The sequence below is a fragment of the Centropristis striata genome, chromosome 17 (assembly GCF_030273125.1).
Source record: "Centropristis striata isolate RG_2023a ecotype Rhode Island chromosome 17, C.striata_1.0, whole genome shotgun sequence".
Classification (NCBI taxonomy): domain Eukaryota; kingdom Metazoa; phylum Chordata; class Actinopteri; order Perciformes; family Serranidae; genus Centropristis; species Centropristis striata.
In genome coordinates, this window is record NC_081533.1 from 15,138,668 (window position 1) to 15,161,612 (window position 22,945).

The following is a 22,945-nucleotide window of genomic DNA, read 5'->3' on the forward strand; positions in this document are numbered from 1 at the left end:
CCGTTCCCTCTGCCCTCTTTTAGACCAAATCAAAATGAAGTTAAATCATGCACACTTTCAATATTTCCAAAAGGAAAACTAGACAAACATTCACATTTCAACAGGCTTTATTATTATAATTAATATGTATTCATTTTATCAGCTTGGCCCCTCACAAAGTCACTCGTATCAAAATAAAAATCAACTTTTAACATTCAAACATTTCAGGCCTAACATAGCATTTTTTTTGTAGTAAAGTGCAAAATTCCTCATCACCTGAAACTGATATTTTATGAGTAATGTATGAACTGTGCATAGGAACATTTTTTTAAAACAATGCATTAGCCGCTTTTAAAGCATTACTATGAAAAGCAAAGACACCCTATAGCCTATGTAGACTGTTATTAACACATTGCATTTCTAATATCATGCCAAGCAAACAAAACTTTAACATGCACACACACACACGCACACACACACATCCTTACTCTTTGGCTTGCAATGTTAAACTGTCGTATGGATGAAACAATCACAACTGGATTCATTCAAGTAGATTGTTTCTACGATTGTTTGCTTTCTTACTTGTTGGCCTGTTTATATGATGCAGATCAAAAGGCTTTCTATGGTGATGGAGAACTGGGACACTCAAGAAATTCTAATATTTTCTTATCAATACTTGGAAAGGAAATTATTTCTGCCTAGCACCTGTTATATCAAAAATTCAGGTGACCAGGTCAAAGTTCTCAAAACAAATTAGATCAAATCTAATCCATTCTGTTTAGGCAAATTCGTCATATATTTTGCAAAATTATTTACCAAAATAGTAGAAAATCCGGCATTGCAGACATGCAGAGGTTTTTGCCAAATTTTTTTTTTGGAGTTGTTTGAGTCCTTCCAGCCACATTCTGTCACTGTACATTCACATCCGTGTGTTTACGTATACAGCAAATGTCTTCTACTATAAAGCACCTTAGTTAAGTTTAGCGGTATGCAACACAGGTTTAGCGTGAGATTCACATTGGTAGATTCTCAGTGCGGTTCGTTTTAAATCCAGCTGAGTCGAAGCTCGCCCAGTGTGTCATCTCAGGATATTGTTGAAGGGTTTGAGGCAAAATGTGGTAGCTGCTCGAGTCCTGAACTGTACATGGGACATTCAAAGAGAAGAGTGCAACACTGAAAACGGATGTTACAACCTTAACATCTGTTGCACTCACCCACAGTTCCAAAAGTGCTTTAAAAGGTGTAAAAATAGATGTATACAAGTCCTGTTCACGGTTAAATTCCTCTCTCTTCGTCATCGTCGTCTTCTCCATCGTCGTCCTCGTCGTCTTCTTCCTCTTCCTCCTCCTCCTCCTCTTCCTCCTCCTCCCCCGGGCTGTAAAGATCATCGGCCAGTTCGCTCTGGTCGTGTCCTTCGTCTTCGTCGTCTTCCTCATCTTCCTCCTCCTCCCCCTCGCTCCTCATTTCCTCCACGCTGCTGTCGTCGAGGTCGTCGTCATCGTCGTCGTCCTCCTCCACTGCCTCCTCCTCGTTCTCCTCCTGGTCCTCCTCCTCCTCCAGATCCGAAAGATGACCTGTTGAGAGGGCAGAATGAAAACGATTATTAACAAATTAACAAATAACTCCAGCAATGTGTTAAAGTTAGACAATAACACATAAAAAACCAGTGTAAATTGACCGCAAAGGCATTACAATTATTTATAACATGAGCAATAATCTTTTGGCCTCCATTTTTGTTTTGCTTACATCATTAGGAGCCAAAATTAGAAGAACTAATCAGAAGGGAGCATGATTTAAAAAGGACACCGCAGCGTTCAACAGTGAGTGATTTCACATGCTGTGAAAGTGCTGTTTTAGAGGTCTCGATGGTAGGAATTAGGGATGGGAGTAATTCATTAATGATTGATTAATGGTCGTTAAGAATTTGGTCATCACGTGGAGTATTTTTTCATTTTCATTTTATCTTTATCACTGAACTGAAACACAGCCGAGCGTTCAGTTCTGCAGCCGTACGTCAATAAGCCAATGAGCTGAGAATTAAGTTGGATAAAGCTACAGTTTACAAACTGAAAGCTGTAATGATAATTAATAGTTAATTATAATTAATTACTAATTAATTACTAATAATTATAAAACACACAGAAATACAAAAGTGTTAATTGGAGAGAAACTATCTTACTGTATCAAACCTTGCCAGCATGAATTACTGAGTTTAATTTGCTCCAAAACTTATTTAAACACAAAACACATTTAAATATGCAAGATTACTGTGAAAACTAACCTCATGCCTCTTCGGGGGCTAAAACATAAAACATTAAACTCCTTGATGTTATCTTTACAGCATCAACTCATGTGAGTTAGTTTAACAGGAAGTCTCTTTTCTTCCTTTCAAAATAAAAGCGTCTGTTATACAAAACAGGCTTTTGCACAGTATTTATAAATCTTTTATTTTGTGTATGTATGCATGCAGCGATAAATTGTTTCATTGATCGTTAACATTATAGATAATCGAGTTGGTTTCTTCCATACGGCCATCCCTAGTATGGATGTCCAATTTCAAGTTGCTGTTTTTTTACACCCAGACCAGAGTGATTTGATATTAACTATCTGCTGATACCGATTCCCGATACGATACATGATTTTCTTCGATAAAGCAGCTGCACAGTGCACACATTAATTACATTAAAGTTAGTAAAATCAACTGGATGTATATGTTTGACAACTGAACATCTTTAAGAAAAAGCATTAAGCAATTAAGAAAAAAATGAAGATGGTTAATTAAATAAAATGTCCTTACACAGGGAATGAACGGCAGCAAGGATGGGACACAATAGTTCCTCATCAAGGAATTTCCTCATTTCTTCTTCCATCATCACTCCAAGAACTTCTGTCTCCATGTCGACGTATTCTGGGTAGAACATGTTTTTTCTGAGCTGCCTACGGCACCTAAAACACACACACACACACACACACACACACACCAAAGATAAAGGCTTTGTAAAATTGGATTTCAAATTTCAAGAGAAGTTTAGCATTAAGCAAGCAAAAAAAAAACAACAACATAAATTAATCCTCCTACTATATTTTTGTTCCATCCAAACACAGTGTAATAAATATAATATATATCAAAGATTAGTTGATTAATTGATTATTAAGTCAACAAAGAATTAATCAGAAACTATTTTGATAACTGATTAACTGATAACTTTTTTTTCTTTTTTTTTTTAACAACAAATTTATATATAATTTTCTTTCTTTTTTTCTCATTATTATTGGTCAATTTTAGTCAAATATACAAAATTAGGGATCATTTCAAGAGAAAAAAAGTAATAAAACCTGAATATTTTTTTCAATAGTTATAGTGAAATAATAATTTCTTGATGGGAATGCAAATAGTAATGCAAAAAAAGTTTTTAAAAAAATCATACCTGTTGTCAAAAATGAGCCCATGACATTAGACTGGTTTTAGGACATATAGGATTTGATATTTCTCTAATGTATAATGTAGAAAAGGAGTAAACTGGTTCGTTGATGGTTGCCAAATAAAACAAGCGATCAAAATAGATTGCCTTGACTTTTCTAAACTTAAACATTTACTAGACATGAACATCAACCAATTGTGAAAAGAATTTTCACAGACATCATTAATGAAAATAATTGTTACTTGCAGCTCTGAATGAATATAAAACTTACTGTTTTCCTGTTGTCTTGTATGCCTGAAAAAGGGACAAAAAAAGAAGTTTGGACACAAACCATACACAAAGATTTACTCAAAAAGTAAAAGTAGTAATTTATTGGTGTGACATTGAGGTGAAATTGGGAATCCTTAAAACGTGTCAACTTAAAGTCGTATTTTTGTTACATGCTTGGGTATTAAAAAAAGCCACAGTGTCACAAAGTGTTTATCTCATTTGATTCACATACAGAACTTATTAAATACAAATCACAAGCAAGTTGCATTACTGCCAGGCGGCAACCTCCGGGTCTGAGCAGGGAGGCAAACCAGGAAGTGCCTTAAGCTGCATTCTACCGAAAATTCCAGCTGGGGGCGCTAAGTTTGGCTGCAAAAAAATCTGTCGATTCATTTCAGTGCAAAATGAGAAAAACTTCTCACTTGATTTATTACCTCATTTTTTTCAGGACAACACTATGGTCTCACTCACTAGTAAAAAAAAATCTTCTTCAAGACAATTTGATCTTAATAGTTCTAATAATGGCCCCGTTTAGAAGAAAATAGAAGATAAAGAATCATATGATTTGGGGCGGGGCTACCTTTGATTGACAGGTCACTAACAAGGCGCGCTTTCATCAGGAGAGAAGCAGAATGATGCGTATCCACGGCAACGTGTCAATAAAGTTATATAAAACGTTATATATATATATATATATATAGATATAAAAAAGGACATTTAGTGGTTTGGTCTCATAACTTTGACCCTTTCACTGTATTTTCACTTGATGACAGTTTATTTGAACGTTTTGTTCAGTAAAATGTCTTGTTCAGCGTTTGGTTGGAGTAACAGACACTCCAAGGAGTCGCTGCTCAGTTTTCTCAGTTTTCTGAGGTAAGTAACGTACATTTTGTTTTTGTTTTTGGCTAGCCAAAACTAACATCCCAGTACTAAGATGAATTAGCAGCAGCTTCTCTCAGTCAGGTTGAGGTGTAGAGAGGCTGTAGTCAGTGATCAGATCCCTCTCCTCCTCCACAGTCCAAATATGGTCTGCTCCCCGTATCGGAAACAAGATGGCGACATAAATGGCGACGAGTGTAACGCTGAACTTGATACTTCCAACGGGCCACAAACCAACGGGTGATGTCACTGTGACACGTCCATTATTTATACAGTCTATGATTACTGCTGAACATTTTCTAAGTTACGGTCCTTTTGGCAGTTATATATGTGTTTATGTGTTTGGTGCTTAATGCAATAATCTCACCTCGATGAAGCGGAAAGGGTCGTTCTCCTGCATGAGACTTTCGATGCCACAGCGGACCTCCTGCAGACGGGCCTGGTCCTGGCAGATCCTGGATATGTTCTTCTGAATGGCTGGCCCGTTGGTGTCACAGTGAGTGCGCGAGCATTCTTGCAATCTGGTGACGAAGCGCATCACTTTGGCCTTCATCTCCTCACCCAGCCTGCTCAAGCACTGCTCAGAGTCGTCCATAAACTTCTACATGAGTGAAGTGATGAGGAGGAGGAAAAGAGGAAGAATCGTTCAGGGATTTAGAGGAATCGAGAAATCTGGTCTAAATGTAATTAAAGAAGTTTTAACACTTTCATAAGCTAACTTGATGCATGATTGAAACGTTCTGTGTCTTACATGTTGAGTCATGTTTCATTTTCTTCTGATTATAATTCTGTATTTCTGTATAATTCTGTAATTGTTTTCTGATAGAAAACAATTCTAAACACACTTTAATTAATTAAATTCAATTAAATGAACAATACATTGATCTGCATCAACAGAACGATTCAATGATCCACAACCCAATATCACCGATGCAAAGTTAAAATATCGATGCATATGATCCAGGGTTATAATAGTTAAAACTAACTAAATCAAGAAAACTAGAATTGAAAAAACACTTTTGTTAACTGAAATAAAAACTAGACTTTAAAAAAAAAACATAACTAACTGAAACTTGTAAAATTAAAGTGAAAATGACTTTTTCGTCTTTGTCAACTTTTTTCACATTGTTTACATATATTTACTAAGAATGGGATGTCTACACGACTATGTGAGTCGATTGTGTTCACTCGAATCAAAATTCAAAACACCGGGAGCTGCAAGAGTTACCTTATTGGGGCTGAGATGGATAAGGCAAAGGAAATAAAATAAAATGTATTGTGAATTTTTTTAATCTCGCACCCAACAAAAACCCCATTACAAAAAAATAAAACTAACACTAATAAACTAATAAAAACTAAACTGAAACTAAACATTTTCAAAAAAAAAATAAAAACTAGAAAAATCCACAACTATTATAACCTTGTTATGGTCAGAAGATACACTTTTATTATGAATTTCCCACTTTATATTTTTGTCAATAAAAACAATAGAATGAGTTTCATTTAAATGTCTAAAGAACTCAGTAGTAAAATTTTCAAATCGTATTGTTGCTTTTTGTGAGTTGATATAAATGTAACTGATTGGGTTAAAAGATCATAAAATATAATTTCATATTGATCCATCCATGAATTGAATAAATTGAAATGGTATCATGGCAGACTTTGTGATATCAGCAACTATTGTATTGTTTTCCAAATAATTGCTTATATCGTGATGAAGTTTGTTGATTGTAACTCTTCAAAAATGATTCAAAAGTCAAAAGTATAACTTGGTTAACTCACATTGTAAAGGCAGCAGGGGAACTTACGACAAAGCCTTATTACCCTAGTAATTAAAAGTTAAATAAGTGTTTGCCTAGCACAGTTTTAGACATTTTTATGTTTAGATGTCTTCTAATAGTACGCCAAGAGCAACACAAGCTGTTGTAAAGTAGCTGTCCGGGGTCCTGAAAAGGTTTCTGAAACAACTTTAAGCCATTCAGCATGTAAAGAATGCTTAAAATACTAGATTAACACACTAAAAAGGGATTAAATGATACAATATAAGCATTAAATAGTCTCCAGTCAACATAATGAGGACATAATACCGACTTGACTTTGCTGCTTTCTCTTGTAATTGAAAACAAGACATCTGATGGGCTTGACAAATATTGCAAAACGTTTCTGATGTTTTATAGACCAAATAATTTGTCAGTTGCTCACGAAAATAATTAGAAGATGACGAAAAATACAAACTTGCTGCATATTCACACAAAGTTGTCACGCAATTTCAACTTTATGAAAAATAAAAGTAAGGTTGATGAGTCAAAAATATACGAAACACTTCTATATATAGATATATATGTAAAAAGACAATTAGTGCTTTGTTGACTTAGTTGCAGACATAATTCGCATACAGATACTGCAACATGGCTTCAATTTAGAAATGGAAATTCTAAAATAAGAAAATATTTATTTAGCATAAAAAATAAATAATAAAATAAGTGCTGTACATTTAAAATAAAAGAGATGAGACAGTGCATCGCAGTGTTAAAGTTTAAAAAATTTTCAGGTCTCAGTTCCAATTTCAAACTGTAACTATTGTAAACTGTTCATCACAAAAAAATTAAGATAGAAGATACGTAGTAGGATTTAAATTGCCCAATATTGAACTGTTTTTCAAATTTTTTTTAGCCCTATAGAAAGAGAAATGTGAGCCATCTTACCTTATTCTGTCTCTCCTTCTCCTTCTGCTCCTGGAGTTTTTTCTCTGCCAGGCTGTACTTCCTCTCGACCCGGTACAGATGCTTATCCAGCGTGCCCTGGTGAACACGAGGAGGCAAAGTGCTCCGTCATAATCATGTCATAATAAGGCTTTAAGATTTGAAATATTCCCAAACACAAATCAGTGTCAGTGTAAGGGTTAAAAGTGTCATTAAATACTACTGTGCCAATGACAGTAGTGCTGCTTAACCCTCTGGAGTCCATCTATTTATTGAAAATACACGTTTTATTTACAGTAATAACTTTATTTATATATGATATGTAGACAAGCTGAGGAAGCCAGTTAAAGTGTAATCATAGGAGCTTTCACAGTGTGACATTTATGTTTCTAGAACATTTTTAAAATGTGAATTTTCTTTCTACAATGAAAACTATTACTATTTAATTTACATACAAAGAGACTCTTTTGTAGTTTTATTATTTCTGCTGTTTTTGTGTGTATAAATGGTTAAAAAAAAAAAAAAAAATTTAAATGGTACATTTCCAAAGAAACCTTTGTCTTCTGTTTGTATTTTGGGTTCCTGGCAGCTTTATACTTTGTTAATTAAAATAAAATGAAAAATCTGACTGATAGCCAAGTTTGTGTGGAGAAAAAGGAGCCATGCATGTGATGTAAGGACAGACTGAAAGATGCTGAACAGAGACAGAAATGAATGCATAAGAAGTTGACAAATTTCAACTAAAATCTCCTGGACTTCAGAGGTTTAAAATGGCTCATAAAACATAAGTCATGTTTCATAACAAGGAAAAAGTCAATTGAAATATTTTGTCTCCACATTTTCTTCAGATTTTTTGTACATTTGATGCATTTTTAAAATAGCAAACAGTATTATCATTACATTATTTTACATGCAATATATCCTGCAATTCCTCAATAGTTCAGTCTGTTGAGTTATTATTAGTTTCCTCATTAGGTTCCTCATTTTTTCTCTAACAATGACACAAATAAAGCTGTGCTCAAGACAGAGCATCCTCCAGAGTGTTATAATCCTAAAGTAGAGCCCCCCTACTCTGAATATTTTCATTTTAATGGACTGTTCCTCTCAGGAAACAGACACTGATAATACCTTTTTAAAACATTCTTAATTTCTCTTTTTCAATCTCATTACTAAGAGGCAATGACAATATAATCCCTGTGTAATTAATGAAAATATTTCAAGAAAAGAGGAATCGTGTGAAGGATCTTTCATAATTGTAGGAGTCCATCTGGCTGCCAATACATAAAAAAAATACCGTAGAATTTTGAAAAACTGCTGTTTTTGATGGTGGAGACGAAACAAAAAAGGGAAGCAAAAATATGGAATATTCGTTGATAATTTTCATGTTCGACATTAATATCTGTGTTTCCTGCATTCCCCTGAAAACTAAAGTCTTGCACCATCGAACAATCACACAGCGCGAGGTTGTTTTTGCTCTGATAAACCCACACTGAACTGCAATACTGTGTAGAAAAGGTATTAGTGTCATTAGTCATTAGTGGTCAAAATAATCGCCTAAGTCATTTTTTGTCAAAATTGTTTTTTTTTGTCTAAATCATCTCCTCATGACACCAGCCACCTATGGTAAAATCACCTCCATCCTCAGTTGATCAGATCATGTGATTTTACCCCTTTTAGATAATGGCCTATGTCAAGTGTGTGACTTAAGCGGATTTATTATGCCTGTCAAAATAAAATGTGACTTTTTTGAACATGCTTTTGGGACCTAAGCAAGATATGGTAACACTTTATTTTGAAGGTGTCTACATAAGAGTGACATGAGCGTGTCATAAACATGACATGGGATGTGTCATGAACATTAATGACACTTTGAAGTAACATTAATGCTCATGATACTTGTCATGTCATGTTTCTGACAGGCTTGTGTGACTCTTATGTAGACTCCTTCAAAATAAAGTGTTACCATATCTTGCTTAAGCCACAAAGGCATGTTCAAAAAATTGCCTAAATCATTTATTTCTCTTAAGTTACATCATTTACACACTGTGTTATTACTATGCCAATAGCCATCCTTTGTTACATCCTTTTTGAGTGAAATGACCAATAAATGTCATATGTTACACTTTTGGTGAAGTTTTTTGTGTTTCCTGCAAAACTTGAAAAAATGAGTTAGGTGATTATTTTAACAGGGTGACTATATTATTCTGGCTGGCACCAAAGATGTGCAGTATTGTAGCAATCACTCATGACAGAAGAGAGTCTAATGTGTTTATCATACATATACATGTTTATTATTATCATGCTCAATGGCCAGTTTATAATATAAAATAATGTCGTCCAGGAAAATCTATTGATCACATCAGCAGAAGTCAACATTTTATTTGTTGTCTTCTTTTTAAATCAGCATCTGAAATCTGCTGAGATCAAAAGAGCTCCAAAAAATATCTACACGACGAAATGATTTTATTTTTTATTACAATGGGTTTGAATTTTTTAATTGATGTGCAATTTATTCACACTGATTATTTGTGTTTTGTCTGAAAAACTGAACAGAATTCAATTAATTCAATTAGAAAAGCACATTAATTATGTTGTACAAGTGGTCCGATGCCACTTGTACAACATATTGAATTAACAGGTTTCTGGACTGAATACCCAAAGCAATGAACTGGAAGCCTCTCAACTCTCAACACACTCTGTTCAGGACAATGGAAGCACAGGAAGTGGATTTTCACTCTCCTATAGAAAGACCTCAGAGTCATGTGACTCTTTCATTCACTTACACACAGCCACACACACACACGCTGAAATAACAACTGACGATATTCATTCATTGGGATTCCAGACTCATCACAAGACTTTGTGTGAGCCAAACAATCAGGAGCTGGTGAAACTGAATAGAGCTAGGTTTGAAAACGCTGCCTTATAATGGGACTAAAAATCTTTTCTTGGATTCCAAAACCTTGAAAGATCTAAGAATACTAATAATAATTATAACAGAGTCTTTTCTAATCCGTGTAGAAACCCTGATGATAATAAAAGGGGTACCTTTAGATCTTTCATCGTGTTTTTCAGGGTCTTGATTGTGTGTCCTGAGTGTCCTCCTTCTATAGTGCAGGCGTTGCACACACACATCTTGTCATCCATGCAGTAATATCTGGAAGCAAGCAAAAAGGAAGTTAGATAAACCGTATAAAGGACATCTTCCTTAGTATCACACTCACTAATAAAAACATCACTAGAAATATAGAGTGGAGAAAAAAATTCAATATACTAAATATTCAATTGAAACATAATAAATGTATACAAAAGAAAGCGTAGAGCAACTGGTTGGTTGGTCTATCTATAGCTGTGTTTCCATTAAAATCTAAGTGAATTTTGAAGTGAAAATTTGAATTAAATGAAAAAAATTAAATTAAAATTTAAGTGAATTTTTAAGCGAAAATTTGAATTGTCGCATTGAAGAAAATTAGGACAAATTAGGGACGTTTCCATCAACTGGTTTACGGAAAATAGACAAAGCTGCATAAGCGTTCTTCGTTCAGAAAGTAGCACTGTCATGTATTGGTGTACATCGGTAAACAATAGTAGAAGTAGAGGTTGCCCAAGAGAGAAAAAACAACAACAAAAAAGAGGTTGCTAATCGGACCATTTTGGCCACCAATGAGATTAGAAAAAAAGTCTTCAGTATTAGAATTCAATTGGAAACTTTTACTTTTTCTTTCCATTCAGCTCGTCTTGACCGGCAGAACAGAAACAGAGATGAGTTACATGTTCGCTACGTAACAGCATTCTAAAAAGATTTATCGAATTTTGGTGTTTCCATCAAGAGGACTTTCAAGGTCCATTTTCAAGCTTTTCCATTACCTTTCAATAGTTGTAAATGACATGTTTTAGATGAGTACTTCGATACTAAAAGGGGTCATTTCACTTAACCATAGCACCAGCCATGGTATTACACTTTTAACAAAAGTAGTTTGCTTATCTCATAAAACATACTGGTATGGGAATCTAGGGGCTAGGAGCAAAAGTAAGCTCACAAAAATCATCAAGCGGCAGCTGGTGGAACTAAACACGACCCAAACTAGGAGGAAAGAAACACAAATACTTCAGGAGCCCTCACATCCAGTAGGAATTAGAAAAACTCCCTTCAGGAAGAAGATACAGGGTAGAGCAACAAGAAACATCTCAGAAACAAGAAGACGCAGGCGGAGCGCTCTTCATTTCAGATAGGCTATAGGCTGTTCAGTTTATGGATTTTTTCCATTGAAAATGTGGTTATCTATAGTCAGATTACAAGAGAAATACAGTAAGAATTTCAAGCATTTACAAGCACTTAATCCAAAATCCAAGCACTTTTCAAACCTTGAAATTCAACATTAAAATTCAAGCATTTTCAAGGATTTCAAGCACCCGTACGAACCCTGCTCAAAATATGGTTTCATACATCCAGTTATTCTGTTGCCAGGTAGGATTGCAGCAAAAGTATCTCAAAGATTTGTGGCAGAAGAAGAAAAAAATGGCCACATTTGCAAAACTTTACCACTGCATGTGCCTCCTACCTGTAGATCTCCTCGTGATCCGGGCACTTCCTCTTCCAGAAGTCGTTCATCGGTTCTGTCAGAGGGTGCTCACGGAACGCCGGCAGCTCCAAATGTGGCTTCACATGCTCCTGGCACATCGACACCTCACACTTCAGGCACGTCTTGACCGCAAACACTGACACATTAGCAGCAGCGGCGGCAGCAGCAGACGCCTCCTGCTTGTCGTCCCCTTCCTGAGAAACAGAGGCAGCAGAAGAGCCGTCCCCAACAGCACCGACGCCCGTTGCCTCGGCAGCGATTGAGGGGCAGTAATCACACGGCACGGCTAACCGACTCCCGGCTTGCTGAGGCGGCAGAGAAGACGCCAGCAACTCTCTGGATTTCAAAGCTGCAGCAGCTGCAGTGGTGGCTCTGCGCCGGTGACGGTAGTCGTCGGCGATATTGGCTAGTTTGAAGTTTTTCTGAAAGTTGGTGCCGCACCGGTGGCTGTCGCGGCACTCCGGGCAGCGGAAGTGGCCTCGGTCCGATTGGCGCTTTAGGCGGTCCAGGCAGGTTTTGCAGAAGTTGTGGCCGCAAGGGAGCAAGTGAGGGTCGCGGTACAGGTCCAGGCAGACCGGGCAGGTGAGCTCCTCTTGCAGGACTCTGGACTGCTCCGTCTGCGCCGAGGCCATGTCGGTATTAACACTGGAAGGAGAGGATCAGAGAGATGAAGAAAAAGAGGAGGGACATGGAGAGGGGTGTTAGAAGGGATGGGGAGGCAGGACAGGTGGAGGGGAGAGGGAAAGGAGGCTGCTGATTTTTAGATGTTGAACTTCACCCTTTGTAGAACTCAGATTGTTTAACCCATTTAAGCCAGGAAAGCATTATCGCATTTCTACCATTAAAACCGGAGGGGGGCATTGCGTTATTCTACCATTAAAGCCGGGAAAGCGGATACGTCGTTTTGTAATTTTTGTATTTTTTTCCACCTATTTTCGGTCTTTTGTCTTTTTGACTTTTCCAGAACTTTGAAATGACCAAAAAAGACACAAAATGACCAAAAAATGACATAAAGACACAAAATGACCAAAAAAAGATACAAAATGACTAAAAGAAAAGACACAAAAAGACACAAGAAGACTAAAAAAAGACATAAAAAGACCCAAAAAAGACACAAAATGACCAAAAAAGGACATAAAATGACACAAAATGACTAAAAAAAAGACACAAAAAGACCAAAAAAGACAATGACTAAAAAAAAGACACAAAATGAGAATACATGTAGGAGTGTTGCAATGCAACATGGGACTTTTCCATTTCTGAAATCATGGCAGAAGACGACTATAGCGGAGGAGCTCGGATATAACAGCTATAAGCTCTCAAATACTTTTTGAATTTCATTTCTATCTGCTACAGAGGCTGAAAAATGTATTATTTAGTAGAAGCGTTGACACTTCTGTTGAATTTCCAGAAAAACTTCAGGTTATAGGGGGTTATTTTAACATCGCCCAGAGGTTGTACAGGCCTAAATTGGTTAATTTAAAGAAATGGGTGGTTGCTTTAAAAGTAATGTCAACACTATTGTAGGGCTGGGCAATATGGCCAAAATTTTCTCACCCAATACAGGTCATAACTCAATAACGATACATATATCCCAGCATAGCATATTTCCTGGTATTTCACTATCGAGTCTAAATGAATTGTTCGGATGTCCTAATGTGTATTGCAACATTGTGGTTCACCAAATGTTTTTTTGATGTTGCGAGAAGCAATGTACCAAAATATATACAATAAATATTTTTTATTGTCATATCACCCAGCCCAATGTGTTTAATAAATTCATCAATAAGCTGACAACAATTTGGTTGATAGATGTTGACAGATAACTGTTTTAATCTTTAATATTCACAGGTTTGAATGAGTCAGTTGTGTAGGGATTTTATTTTAATTTACACCAATCAATTACATTTGAGTTTTAAAAAATGAAATGGACTAAACAAAATAATAACACGTATTATATTCATTATAAATACAATCATTGGTTGTTTTTTTTAAATCAGCAAATTTTCATTTATTCTATAAAATGTCACAATGATGAAAAAGTGCGTCATAATTTTTCAGAGCCTGAAATTTTACAATATCATTTTCTGTCTGACCTACAGTACAAATAGATATTCAACATACTGTGATATGAAACACAGAAAGCAGCAAGTCCTCACATTACAAGAAGCAGGACACAAAATAAATAACTAAAATGATTAATGGATTAATCAACTAATGGCTTCATCCCTGAATGAAGATAATCTTTAGTTGCAACCTTTCTGCAGCTTTTCATTTATATAATTAAAGCTGAAACATAACTCTATTAATTGATTAGACAATCAACAGAAAGTTTTTCAGCAACTGCTTTTCATTAAATCGTTTTTTTTCTACATTTTTCGAGGTAAAAACTCAACAATTATTCACCGCCCCCACTCAATGAATATCTTCCTGCTTTTATTGTCATGTAAAATAGTAAAGTCAATACTTTTTGACTGAGGGTTGGAAAAAACAAGCAACTTTAATACATCAGCTTGGGCTTTAGAATATTCTAAGTGGCTGAACAATTTGGAAAAAATATCTAATTGTGATTATTTTGCAATAGGATTCAGGATATAGGAGGGAATTATTATTTCTGCACATCTGTCAGATGTAAATTTAATTATTATAGTGTCATTTTTTCCCAGGATCTGCAGCACCACAATACTTAATTTAGAATGGAAATTTGACACAAAACAAATACTGTGCCTCTTGTTATTTGAAAATGGTACCTGTCATATTGCCATTTTGATAAACCTAATCAGCACATTAGTAAATAATATAAATATTTATTATCTGTAGCTTTATTAGGCCCTGTGATTACATCCTTATTGACCAAGAAAACTTTACTTTAGTCATTCTGCCTTTTTTAAGAACATGTGAAACTGTTTTACCCACCAACACCACTTCCTTCTTCCTGGAGGTTCTTCAATAAAAATGAAACTAAAACACATTTTAGCTTTCAGGCCTTGAGAAAAAAAACGCCAAAACAAGGTCAGTTGACTTGTTTACTCAGTAAAGATCGTCTGTTAAACAGGCCATGACCCTACAGAAAAATCTGAAAATGTATAATTTATTTGGAAGTGTAGTTGCATCCAAAAAGATTAACAAATAAATACATTTATGAATAAATGTAAATTAAAAATTAAAAATAAATACATTTATAAAAACAGGTACAAAAAAATTACCAAAGTAATTAAATAATAAAAAATATGAAATAATACAAACTTTGAAACTTAATTAACCTTTTTTTTTTTTTAAAATAGAAACTTATGTTGCATTTTATTAATCAATACATGCTTACATTTATTGCAAAAAATATTTTAGGAAAATGTAATGGCATACTTATTTATTTATTTATCGAGTCATCTATTAATTTAAAACCTTTTTATTAAGTTTTTTTTGCAGCTTCTATACTTGCATACATTTAACCAGAGAGATGGTTAAATACAAAAAAAAAAAGTTTAAGGAGCCATGGCCCTTAAGAAAGCTCTGAAGTGTATTTATTTAGAATTCATATATATATATATATATATATATATATATATATATGTATGTATATATGTAGCTACATCAATAAATTAATGAATAAATCAATTTTTATGTATGTATGTAGCTACATATATATATATATATATAGATGTAGCTACATATATATATATATATATAGATGTAGCTACATATATATATATATATATATATATATATATATATATATAGATGTAGCTACATCAATAAATTAATGAATAAATCAATTTTTAAAAATACATGTAAATAAAAAATAGAAATTGCAAAATAAATAAATCCATTAAAATAATTAAAATAATAATAATTAATTACTTGATTGATTAATACATATTAAAAAAATATTACTAAAGTATTTTGTAATTTTTTTGCAGCTTCTATTCTTCATACATTTTACCAGAGTGATGGTAAAATACAAAAAAAAAATAAAAAAAAAATAAAACAGCCTGTCTGTTTAAGTGGCCATGACCCTAAAGATAACGTGGAAACCTGCCAACTTACTGTGTTTGTTTACATGAGACAAAAAGTGGTGTCCCAATTAGTCAGTACTGGTTCCAGAGCTCCACCTGTCAGCCTGACACTCAACACAGGCCTTTAGAATCTGCTCTGACACCGTTAACGGAAATAACGGTTACTTTAACGGTTTTACTCCTGATGCTAGCGACACTAACGGCAGGTTGAGGGGTCAACCAAGAATTAGCTAACTTGCCTCCTTGTTAGCTCCACTAATCTTCCCCTGGCTGAGTTGCTGGGACAGTGATGAGCTAACACACACCACGACAGACAGTCAGGCTGCTTACCTTGGTAATATTCGTCCTTATCGGTTGTCTTTGACACTGATTTCCAGAGATGTAAGAGCTGTAAATGATCTCAGGCTCACGTCTCAAACCTCGAAGCCGCGGTGCACCTGTCGTGTTGGGGCTAACATTACGACCCGCTAGCGCCGCTTTTTTTCTTATTTGTTCCTCCTCCAAACAGTCCGGTTTGTTTCAGGGAGTCCGAGGACACATTCCAGTCAGCGGGCATGTAGTTTCTCATCTGGAGGTTTCGGCATTTGACACAAAAGGACGAGTCGACGCTCACCTGAGCGGCGGACAGACGGACCTGCTGCTAACTGAAACTGAGCAGAATGATGCGGGGAAAACGCTGCCTTCAGGGATCCTCGGAAACTAATGTTGCATTCATTGGATATTGGCAAAAATCGGGGAAAATTAGCTCCCGAACATATCCAAACCTGAAATCACTCAAAAACCACCGCAGGAGAATTCATCGCATCATGGCTGGGGATACCAAGCCAAAAACACAGGAACAGCTGGCTTCTTGGTGACACTTATACAGATTTTTTACATGAAATAGTCTAGAATGGAGGTGGTGCATTTAAGAGCAGACCACATTTTATTATTGTGAGTTATTTCCATCCGTATTGAATATATTTTTTTTGTATTATTCACGTGAGAAACAACCATTTTCTTTTTTGACTTTGTATATTTATATTTATATCGAGTTGTTTTTGTTAACCATATCTCTGGAAATAAGTATCAATGATAGAGATTCCCAAAAATAAAAATTAAATTAAATTAACAGATGACTCAATAAATTAATTAATTCGACACTACATTTTACCCAAATAATATTAAAAATAAATGTATGCAGTAATTAACTGATAAAAATGTAAATTTATATTTTTTTATGTTCTTCTTCATTTATTTAGATTTTTATTATATCGTCTATTTAATTACTTTGGTTATTGGTAATATATATATATATACATATATATTATTGTTGTTTATTTTTATTATTTATATATTTTATCTGTTTAATTATGTATTGTTTTCTATATTTTTCCCAATACATTTATTTATGTAATCATCTGGTTTTTGTGTCTTGGTGTAGGTTGCAGTCTTTAATTCTTATTGAATGCTAGTATTATTACCACTTTTTATTATAAAGTCATTTATTGCTTGGTTTGCGGGCACTTTGTGTTACGTTGTATTTGTATTAAAAGTGCTAGACAATTAGTCTGACTGATTGATTGATAAAAACATTTACAAATAAACACTAGGAATTTCCCTATTTATTCACTTTCTCACTGAATCCTTCCTTATTTATTTGTTTATTTATTTTTACAATGTTAAATCGATTTATTTTGACTTTGTTTTTAAATGTACTTACAGGTGAAAGTAGTATATTATATTACTGTAATATAATAAGTAATATTTATCATTTATCCCAAATCCAAATAAATAGTCACAATATTTAAAGACCTTCAAAATGGCGTTATCTTTTCTTCTCTATGTGTTTTGAATTGTGAAATATTGTTGTGAAAGTGCATTTCATTCAAATGACCTAAAAAGAAACACACAGAAGGCAAATGATCACACTGAAAGCTACATTTTAATAATAACATTTACAGCAATTTCCATTGATTAATTGACATTGATTTATGTTAGAATCCAACAACAACTGACAACTCATAAAATATAAATTCTGCAAAAGCAAAACGCAGTATTTTCCAATAAAATGTACATCAAATGTATGTCCATTTGGAAGGGGGACTTTCATATCACACCGAAATTCATATTAGATGCATCATTTAAAATCACATAACCAATCATGGTTAAATATAAGTAAATTTGATTTTGAAAGAAATTGTTCATGCCCCCATCCACCATCAACAATCAAATATTATACAGAATGATCAGGTGAACAGTTTCCTGACAGTGGAGCATCAGAGTTATACATTGTAAAGAAAAGCAACAACTACATGGTTTGTTTTTTGGGAAAACTTACATTTTCATGATTCTATGTATATTTCTGACCCAATGGTAACCATTTTAGCAACACTAGCATGGTGTCCCTTTAAGACTAAGGGACCAATAAATTGTTTTAGATTTTAGAAGTCTCAAGTAAGTCAGATGTCTTCACTCTCAGGTCCCAAGTTAAGACAGGCTAGTAAAGTCCAAATACTGACCATCCCAAGTCCTTCACCAAATGCAATACAATCATATGCAATAGAGTAAATGGCGCCAATTAGCTTTTATTAATTTGCGGTTCCCTCCTGATTGGGTGCTGTCAGCACTCCAAACCAAGTGAATCTAAGGGTTTAAAATGTTGATTTGCTGTGAATGAATAGTATGTTGGTTGATTTGTGGAAATGAAGGGAAATCAATTCATTCTTGGCAAACTTCTTAAATAACATAGTTTTTCAATCTTCGGGCTGGGGTGAATGTCAACTAGTCAAAAGGCTCAAGTCCATGTGAAATCACAATTCATTGATGTTAAAGTTCAAGTTGAGTCTAAACTCATCAAATTTGTGAAGTGATTTGAGTCCAAGCCTCTAGCTCTTGGGATGACAATGTTGGCCTGCTACTAGTGAATGGGTTGCCCTGACATTTTGTACAGTCCCCAAATTGTTCAATGTCAGCCATTGAAGACGACTGGACCCTGAATGGTGAAGCCAAGATAGAACAGATCTAAACCATCAGGTCCAACCTCTGTTGTGACGGTTATTCTCTTCCTTCCAACCCAAACACTCAACACTTCCTCTTCTTCGTGTTGGTATCGTTCTACATGGACCGGAAGAAGCATTTCTTGGATTTCTGGGATTTGCCACACGTGCCCTTCGTTCCACATTTTATTGATTTCCCTCCATTTCCTTTTATTTCTTGGATCTTGTTGACCAGATAGCTTAACATTCACCTCTTCTTCCACAATGGCGTCCAACTTTGCTTTATGAATCCATTTGCGCAGTCCAGAGCCCTTCCCCAGAAAAAACAGAGGCAAACGATCCCGGCCTCGAAGGTACTTGGCATCAGCTCTCTCATACGCCCTCTCCATGAATGTGACATACCGTTTCAGGTCAAGATCAAACATGACGTCAAGAGGTGGTTGTGCAGGCTCTCCTCTTGTTTCTTGTTCCTCATCGCTGTCCTCATCTTCCGGGGTTTCATCTTCTGACCCTTCGTCCTCTGTGCTCTGTTGTTCCACTTCTTCATCACTTTCCTCTTGCACTACTTCCTCGGGCCAAAACAACAGCAGAACCAAAAGGTAAAACTCAGAGCTTCTACGCCCCACTCCTGTGTCCAAGAATGTGTGTATTATTGCTTGGAGTTCTCTCACCGGGGTGAGTTGCGGAGAGTTATGCATCTTGTTGCTCAAGATGATGTTGGAGAGAATGTATCTCTCAGCTGCCTTGACATCGTCAGCATTTTCCTCGTAGGTGGTTTTCAAATCACCCAGGATAGCTTCCAATTCAGACACAGTTTTCTCGGCCTCCTCAAACCCAGAACGCTTTCCCTTTGATGTGAAAAGACCGTGATTGAGACAATCTAGAAGGCCTGCAAAACTGGTGGATTCAGTTGCTGCGTTTGTTGTGAACAGTTCGTAACAAAGTACAATGTCCTCCCAGAAGAAAGGTCGCTCTAAGGATGCAATGTCAGCCTTGGAGTAGGTTAGGTACCGTTCAAAAAACTCAAACTTGACTTCAACATTCATTGTTCTGTTTTGGATTAAAGTCCTGTGTTCCTGTGAAGGATATGGTCTTAAGGCTTGGAGTTTGTTAAAGGCTGTCTTTGCCACTTGCATGAAGCCATACAGGCCTCTGTTGTTGAAGGAAGTGGAAATGTTTACAGTACCAGTGCCCTTCATTTCTGGTCCCTCTTCGTCTTCAGCTTTGCTCTCTACATCTTCAAAGGCTTTGAAGGCCTTTTCTGCCATGTTTAAGATATCCTCCAGTGTCCTTGCTTTCGATAAACGGATCTTATAAATCCGCCCAAGAGTGTCAGCCATGTAGGAGTTGTTTGGAGCCCTTTTAATGGCTTTCATTGCCCATTCTTCAGCTTTTCCATAGTCAATGGCACCTTTTGTGGTGTAATAGAGTCGGGAAATGGTTTGGGGGTACATAGGGTTCTCTCTCAATTTATCTGATGCGGTTTTCAAAACAGACACAGCTTTGTGAAAATTCTCTTCCCTTCGTATATCTTCAATCAACTGTGAAAACCTCTCTCTACCCTTTGCTCCAAATGTTCTCTTTGTCAGTAATTCTTTAATGAATTTGAGGATATGTGGTTGGGGGTCATCTCTACAAAGTGAGACCATTAAGTTCTTCGCTGTGTCACTTCTAGAAATTCCCAACCGAGCTAGTAGTTTCACAGCAGGCATTGCATACACTGGATGACTTCTACATTTGTGTCCAGGGTTTGGACTGAATGGGTTTAGAAAGAATGTAAAAGGTTGCATTCTTCTCTCAATGGGTGGGCCTCCATGGATGGGATCAGGTGGTCCAAGGATCCTCTGACACTCAGACATCAGTAGGTAAGCGTCGGGAACATATGCATTCAGCAGCGCCAAAAAAGAAAATAGTTTCGTGTTGGTGGACCTTGGGTTTTGTCGCACATAATGTGATAGCAACATGCACTGCTGCCGATAAATATGTTCCTCTGTCAACGCCATGGCAGTAAGGTTGGACTTCAAGAAGTTTAGTTTTTTCTCTTCATTTCTACTTCAAAAAGATAGTCCAGCAGCATTAAAATACCTGAAGAGGTAATGACAACAGAGCCAATGTTAATCATTTAGTTCAACCATTATTTTAATACTTTCAAAGGCATCTTTCTCAAGGCTTTTTGTGAGACTTGCTGGAGGCATGGCTTTGTGGCAATGGCAGTCAAATCTGTTGATCCAAACCAAAATATCTCAAAAACTATCATACGAACGAACATTTTTATGAGGGGCTGTCAGGGACATAATTCAGAATCACCATTCACACACACATATAAAACAAAACACATTCACACACTATAGTAAAAACCTCACACACTTACAAGTGAAATGCTTTCACAAATACCACTGAAATGCTATTATACATACAACTAAAATTTTGTGCTCTCACACACATTATTGAAATGCTCTCATAAATACTAGGAAGGCGTTTCAGTGTAACCGGGTGTAACTAGCTGCTGGTCCGGTCCGGACTGCCGCGGTATCAAGCTCAGCAGCCCCGGCCTCAGCTTGTGCCAATGTCCCCTAAAAAAGCCTGGAACTTCATTTGATTTGACTTTTATTCTCTGTATCTTCCCTCCCCCCTCATCCACATACACACACACACCTTGGGTATTATCCAGGTTGTCAGAGTGCTGAGACTGAACACAAAGTAATTAACGATTTCTGAGACGTCTTTTTCATAACGTTTGGGCAGACTCAGTTCGCTACATATGATACCTCTTATCCGATCGATGTAATTTAAGCATCGGAAAGTGCTTTGTGTACTTTGCAACTCCAGTGCCGTGACAAGCCGGGTTAGCCTAGCGGCTAGCCTAGCGGCTAGGCTAGATTGAGGCGTCTGACAGCTGACAGCTCGTGACAATCAGCTGGAAGCAAGCCGTCTCCGCCGGATCGCGCTGATCGCATCGGTACTCCTGTTCAGCGACAACAGTCACAACTTACTGGGACCCCCCAGTCGTTGTTTGGGCAGAAATGTCCAAGGGGAGGAAAAACAAAGGTGAGACCAACGGTGAAGCCTCTAATATGGCTGCCGACGTGGAGACGGAGCTGGTTGCTATGGACGCTGTCAAGAAACACGTCAACCAGGTGCTGGCACAGCAAAAGGCACATTACACGGAGATGCTGGACAGACAAGGGACACATTTAATAAATGTATTCGCATGCTCATGGATTCCACTAATGAGTGTCTGGACTCAATGAATAGAAACATTCAGGAGATAAAAGACAGCATCCACTACACACAACAGGAAGTGGATGAGATAAAAGTCAAAACCTCCAAAGTTTTGAGTGACCATAACACCCTAGAATGCGCACTATCTGTGACACTTTGTTGGCACTGGAAAAAAAGGCTGACTACCTGGAAAATCAGTCGAGAAGAAATAATCTGATCTTTGATGGAATTAAGGAATCGGACGGGGAGAAACCAGCTGATGCAGAGAGGAAAGTGCGCAGCCTGATCTCTGAGAAGTTAAAGCTGGATACTGGAGCCATGGTCATCGAGAGAGCCCACCGCACGGGGAAGCGGGACCCCACAGGTGAGCGTCAGAGGCCCATAGTGGCTAAGTTTTTAAATTTCAAAGACAGAGAACTGGTCTTGTCTAGGAGAAAGGAGCTGAAGAGAACTGCCCCAGGGGTCTTCCTGAATGAGGACTTCTCCGAGGCAGTTAGACAGAAAAGAAAGGAGCTGCTGCCAAAAATGAGAGAAGCTTGGGACAGAGGGGACATTGCGTACCTGAAATTTGATTATTTAGTCGTCCACCCACCAAGGGTAAAGGGGAGAGGTCTAAACCATAACACCAGTGCTGGTCCCTCCCCTGTGACTTCCACACCGAAATTAAGTCTACAGGACTAAGTGATAAATAGCAGTGTACATTTTATTTCAGGGATTGTGTTTTGTTTTGCTTTGTTTTGTTTTGTTTTGTTTTGTTTGGTTTGGTTTGGTTTGGTTTGAGTAGTTTGGACATACATGTCTATTAAAATACCAAAAAAAGGTTTAAAATTTGCTCACTTAAACATGACTGCAGTCTGAAAAATAAGGTTAATGAGTTAAGCTCAATATTGCATGACA

General features: G+C 36.4%; 1 protein-coding gene across 1 annotated transcript; it reads right to left on the reverse strand.

The window, feature by feature from the left end:
* Positions 1–89: 89 nt before the first annotated feature.
* Positions 90–16,697, reverse strand: zgc:92594 (uncharacterized protein LOC436996 homolog). Its single transcript, XM_059354853.1, has 8 exons — positions 16,179–16,697; positions 11,815–12,480; positions 10,301–10,409; positions 7,256–7,351; positions 4,918–5,151; positions 3,673–3,695; positions 2,777–2,925; positions 90–1,553 (listed from the first exon to the last, which is right to left on the reverse strand). Exons 2-8 carry the CDS (start codon positions 12,465–12,467, stop codon positions 1,255–1,257), a joined length of 1,563 nt encoding a protein of 520 aa, XP_059210836.1. The 5' UTR covers positions 12,468–12,480; positions 16,179–16,697; the 3' UTR covers positions 90–1,254.
* Positions 16,698–22,945: the final 6,248 nt, after the last annotated feature.

Bases quoted from the DNA above. Each gene is read 5' to 3' on its own strand.
- zgc:92594 (XM_059354853.1), bottom strand. From the start codon at position 12,467: ATGGCCTCGGCGCAGACGGAGCAGTCCAGAGTCCTGCAAGAGGAGCTC. The intron at 7,352-10,300 runs GTACCCCTTTTA...CGTGTTCACCAG, and splicing joins ACACGATGAAAGATCTAAAG to GGCACGCTGGATAAGCATCT. The intron at 3,696-4,917 runs GTGAGATTATTG...TCCCTTTTTCAG, and splicing joins ACCCTTTCCGCTTCATCGAG to GCATACAAGACAACAGGAAA.